The sequence below is a fragment of the Hyaena hyaena genome, unplaced genomic scaffold (assembly GCF_003009895.1).
Source record: "Hyaena hyaena isolate Hyena2069 unplaced genomic scaffold, ASM300989v1 scaffold_181, whole genome shotgun sequence".
In the NCBI taxonomy this organism is placed as follows: domain Eukaryota; kingdom Metazoa; phylum Chordata; class Mammalia; order Carnivora; family Hyaenidae; genus Hyaena; species Hyaena hyaena.
This window is the reverse complement of record NW_024080813.1, coordinates 1,451,011-1,455,887: the sequence shown is the minus strand read 5'-3', so window position 1 is coordinate 1,455,887 and position 4,877 is coordinate 1,451,011. Positions and strand designations below refer to the sequence as shown.

The 4,877-nt window shown below is 52.9% G+C and overlaps 1 protein-coding gene across 1 annotated transcript; it reads right to left on the bottom strand.

Moving 5' to 3' along the window:
- Positions 1 to 1,197: 1,197 nt before the first annotated feature.
- On the bottom strand, positions 1,198 to 3,095 carry SIX6 (SIX homeobox 6). The gene is made up of 2 exons (XM_039240750.1): positions 2,446 to 3,095; positions 1,198 to 1,366 (listed from the first exon to the last, which is right to left on the bottom strand). Exons 1-2 carry the CDS (start codon positions 3,015 to 3,017, stop codon positions 1,198 to 1,200), a joined length of 741 nt encoding a protein of 246 aa, XP_039096681.1. The 5' UTR covers positions 3,018 to 3,095.
- Between the last annotated feature and the right edge of the window lie 1,782 nt (positions 3,096 to 4,877).

Below are 4,877 nucleotides of genomic sequence, written 5' to 3'. Positions count from 1 at the left end.
CTAAGTATCCCTTTTGTGGAAAATAATATTTGATTAAAAACTTCTGCAGCAAGAAGATGTTCATTTAGTTACTAAAACCTCTCCTATCTTTTGTCTCATTTTAATATGAGTTTAATCCTAAATGTAGTATATATTCAGTCTAGCCTGGTCAGGGGTGCCTGTTTTATATGGGAGGGGGCCGGAAGAGGAGATGGAAGGCCTTTCTAATTGCAGAGCCTGTGTCAGAATACTCTTGCATTTTTATAAAATAGAACTCAGAATTGGGTCCCAGAGTTTGGCTTCTTCAACTGTTCCTGAAAGCCATTAACACTTCATAAAAGTGAATGTCCAGTGGACAAGCCATAGTAAACTGCTTGGGGATGTGTGAAGTTACCTTATAGGGGATGCTCATGTTGCCAATTTCTGGGTTTAAATATATGATACATATGCACATGTGCATATATACCTACACACATACAATTTGTTGAGCAGGTGGTTATGGATCTACCATGGGCCATTTAAAAAATACACCAGGAGACATCAGAAAAAGCAAAAGATACAGAAAAGACTATCCTGAGACCATTTGCACAAGGGCCTCTGCTTACCTGGTGAAGAGTTGGTTTTTTTGTTTTGTTTTGTTTCTGTTTTTAAGAATCTGAGAGCCGCTCACTTGATTAAGAAAGGTTGCTCACCAGGTTTTTATTGTTTGGCTTCTTCACACAGAACCCATCTGTTCCACCCTGCGCCCTTAGAAACAGCAAGTTCCAAGATACAGAGAAACCTACCACGGTAGTCTCTTAAATAAGTAAATAAACAGCATATATATGTTTTGTTTAAAAAAAAAAACTTTGAAGCAAAAGTTATACATATATAACAGCGTCCTTTCGACGTGAAATACCCACGGGAAATTCAGGGCAGTCGCTCGGCGTGCAGTTCGGGTTCCGGAGGCATCTCTGCAGTAAAATTCTTGGGGAAAAAGCAAAGCAAGGAGAATGTGGCGCTGGGTTGGGCCTCACCGCGGGCCCCTGTGATAGCGGCCATAGGACGCTGGTGGAGCCAGGCCGGCTGCCGGGCGGAAACGCGCAACCCGAGCCCGCGGGTCCCTGGCCACCTGGTTTCGCAAGCGCTGGGTTTGCGTGGTCTCTCATCCTCCCTTCCTATTTCATTTTGCCTTGTTTTAATAGTGGATTCTATTTCCGAGCGTGCTGGCTGGGCAGCTCAGATGTCGCACTCGCTGTCGCTGGACGTGATGGAGATGGCTGAAGTGGCTGCCTTGCTGGATAGGCTGGCGGCCGGACTGGCGGCGGCGCCCAGCACCTCGGGCGTGCCCTCTTCCTCAGCCCTTAGAGCCCGCCCGGAGCCCTGCGACATGACTTGCTGCTGGAGTCTGCGGGAAGGAAAGGGACACCAGTCACAGCGCATAATATAGCTGCCCCTGCCCCCCTCCCCCCCGCTTTGCATCCCTTAAGCCCGTCGGCTAGCTCGCGGCTCTCCCACAGACCCCAGCAGTTAAAGTAAGAAAAGTGCGGCAACGGAGGCCAGGCACGATTCCACTGCTGGCCGCCTCTGCAAGCAGCGCAGCAGTGGTCCCGTCTTTCTTCCTTCTGAATCCTCTCTGAGCTCCCCATCTGAGATGTTGGGCTCACAGTTCATTCACGGTTGTTGGCCGCCTTTGGGAGATTCACAGTACTGTCAAGACAAATGAGGTGTGGGTGACAAGGGCATACGGGGCTCGGGGACAGCGTCTGCTCCGGGCGCGCTCGAGTCAGTGCCCTCGAGGCCAGGTCGGGCCAAAGCTAAAGGCAAAAAGGGCTGCCGGAGGCTCGCATGGAACATTTGGGCCTGGGGGATGAGGCTGGGTTCTTGGCCAAAATGTTTGGCTAGTTTAGATCCACACGCTGCTGAGCGACAAGCCTCAATCGACTGCTTTGCTGTTTTGAGGCAGGGTTGTCCACGCATGGAAAGAGAACGCGACTTCTATACGGAAGTCCATCGAAAACTGTTTTCAAAGCATTAGAGAAGAATTCATCCGGGCTTTTAAAACGACACGACTGACCTGCCACATTGCTATTAAGTCAGGCTTTGCTTAATAGGAGCCTGGGCCCAGGCTGACAGGAATTAGCTTTGGACCATGGGGTCCTTAATTGTTGCTGGGATTTTAATGTTTACTTCTTTCCCCTTCTCAATACAGCCTTGGTTTTGTGACTGCAACTAGCGGCTGGAGTGACCCTCAGGTTCCGAGAACGAGGGAGAGAATGGAGAACCCAGAGCCCGGAAGGAACTTCCCTCTTTCCCCGCCCAGGATCCCAGAACGCAGTGGGCTCTTAACTGAAGACAGACTGAGCTCTCACTCATCTCCTTCGGATCCAAGTCGCCGGGCCCCGGGAAAGGGCACCCGGGGCGCCTTCAACCACCCCCCCCCCCCCACAGGGTGAGCGCAAGGCGCGTAGGCCTCTAGGTACTGACCTGTTCTTGGCTGCAGCCGCCCGGTCCCTTTGTCGGCGGTTTTTGAACCAGTTGCCCACCTGCGTAGGGGTCAGTCCGGTTGCCTGGGCAAGCTCACGCTTTTTGCTGGGATTGGGGTATGGGTCCTGCAGATACCATTCCCGTAGCAGATGCCGCGTGCGCTCCTTGAAGCAGTGTGTCTTCTGTTCGCCGTCCCAAATGGTGCGCGGCAGCGGGAACTTCTTCCTCACGCGGTACTTGTCCACCGGCCCCAGGGGCCGTCCACGCAGCTTCTCAGCCTCCTGGTAATGCGCTTCGAGCCACAGCGCCTGCAGCTTGGCGTGCGACTCCTTGGTGAACTTGTGGTTTTCCAGGATATGGTAGAGCTCGCGGTAGTTGCCGCCGTGAAAGGCCACGATGGCTCGCGCGCGCAGCACCGATTCATTCTTGTTGAGGGCCTCGCAGGCCGCAGGGGCCACGGGCAGCGACCAGAGGAAGCGACCCAGGCGCTCTACGTCGCCGCTCTCCTCCAGAGTCTCGCATACCCCGGCCACTTGCTGGGGACTGAAATTCAAGATGGGCAACTGGAACATCGAGGCAGCGCAGACTGCAGCGGGGGCGCTGAGCACGCAACGGGACGCGCAGCGGATGTCGGCGGGCCTGGCCGGGTGCGCCAGGCTCTGCTCGGTGAAGCGGCTTAGGGCAGCCGGGACGCACCACCCGGGCAGCTGCGGCGGCGCAGCGGCGGGGAGCGAGCGAGCAGGAGGGATTGGAGGAGGTGCGGGTCCCACCGCCCGGGTTCAGCTCGGCTCCGTTAGGGCACGCAGGCCGGCGAACTGGCGCCGCTACTGGAATGGGCGGACTGGCGGCGCGGGCGCCATGGAGACCCCCTGTCAGTCACTGGCCCGCTCTGCCAATCAAGACTGCGACCAGCGCGCCCGGGTCATTTCAGCACCTCCCCGCTCTCGACAGCGCCCGCAGTTCACCCGTGGACTTTTCCTCAGTATTTTGCAGAACCTGGAGGAGAACAAGACTGGAGAGTGGCTGGGAGAAAGGGAGAGGCAAGAACAGCAGCGTTTCAACACCCTCATCCAGCCTTGTCCCTGCACCCCCGCCCCCCCACCCTTGCCAAAAGAGGCAGTGGTGCTACCGGAATCCACTTCGGAGTGATGCGCTGCCTGGGTCAAGAGGTCTCCAGAAGACAATGAGGACTGGGCCAAATCGAAATCCTCCAAGAATTCGCCACATTTAATTGTAATGAAACAAAACTTTTGGGGGGAGCGCACGAATGGGGAGGGAGGCAAGTAGATCACCTCATTTCCCCCCAGCATCCATCCCCGCATGCCTTTCCCCCTTTTCCAGCTGCAAAGCAGCCGAGTGGGAAGCAAATCTGAAGCAGAAGGAACGGGACCAGGGATCCGTTAAGAGGTCAGTTTGGGCTATCCACACCACCTTCAAAAGCCTCCTGAAATGATTTTAAATACCAGCTAGAACAATTCTCACACCTGATAACACAGGTGTTGACTATGAAGTCAAATACTCAAGAAAGGGGAATTGAACCCACCAAACTTTATACTTTTCAGCAGTACCCTCCCCCCAGTGTAGTGGACTTGAACAAATGTGCAGCATAGCCACATCTAGAGTGAGAAGTCATGGGTAGGTCAGGACAGCAACTTAAAAGCTTATTTCAAAGATCTTTTTTAAAGTATTGATTTGCTCTTCTTGCAGGCTGATTTTACCCTACCCTGTATTAGAACATTTAACTCAAGCTGAGCTGGGAATAGAAACTCTAACCTTGGCCTTTTGCCCCAGAGAAACTCTGTACAAATAAAATAGAGAAGGGGGAATCACAGAAATAGGGGGTGGGGGAGTGGAGCAGAAAACCCTTTCTAAGCTGCTGGGCACTGACCCCTCCCGCAGAGAGGAAGGGCTTTCTAGGCAGCTCTGCCTTAGGGCCAGCAGACTGAATTGGCAACTTTTATTGATTCCCAATTGACATCCACATCATACCATTTTCTACGGTCTCTGTCAAAAGAAACCATGATCTCACCTGAGCCTTTGATAGGGACTTGTTTAGTGTGAAGAAAGTAATCGGGAGAGGGGAGTCTAATGAAAATGCCTGGAAAGCCATCTTTGGGTCCATCCCTAAAGGAATCAAATGGTAATATTCACCTCCGAACTGGACTGGGCCTGGCTGTCTTTTCTTTAGTATCAAGTACAATTTGTATGCGGCTTGTACAGCTCTGGTAAATCAGAAGGCAGATAGATAGCACAGATGGTTGGAGGTGTCGGGTCAGATTATGCTACGCCTGAGTGCAGGGCAAAGCTCGTTCTGACGGAAAACCCTGATATTATTTTCACAGATCTTCACAGTTCACTCGAAAAAAATAGCCTAGGTTGGGGGGAGGAAGCCCTGCAACCATTTACATCATTTCTGTGAGATTGCCAGCTGC

What these genes read in the sequence shown, in the direction of transcription:
- SIX6 (XM_039240750.1), bottom strand. Translation starts at nt 3,017, where the DNA reads ATGTTCCAGTTGCCCATCTTGAATTTCAGTCCCCAGCAAGTGGCCGGG. An exon ending in GCGGCTGCAGCCAAGAACAG is followed by an intron (nt 1,367 to 2,445) that starts GTCAGTACCTAG and finishes TCCTTCCCGCAG; the next exon opens with ACTCCAGCAGCAAGTCATGT.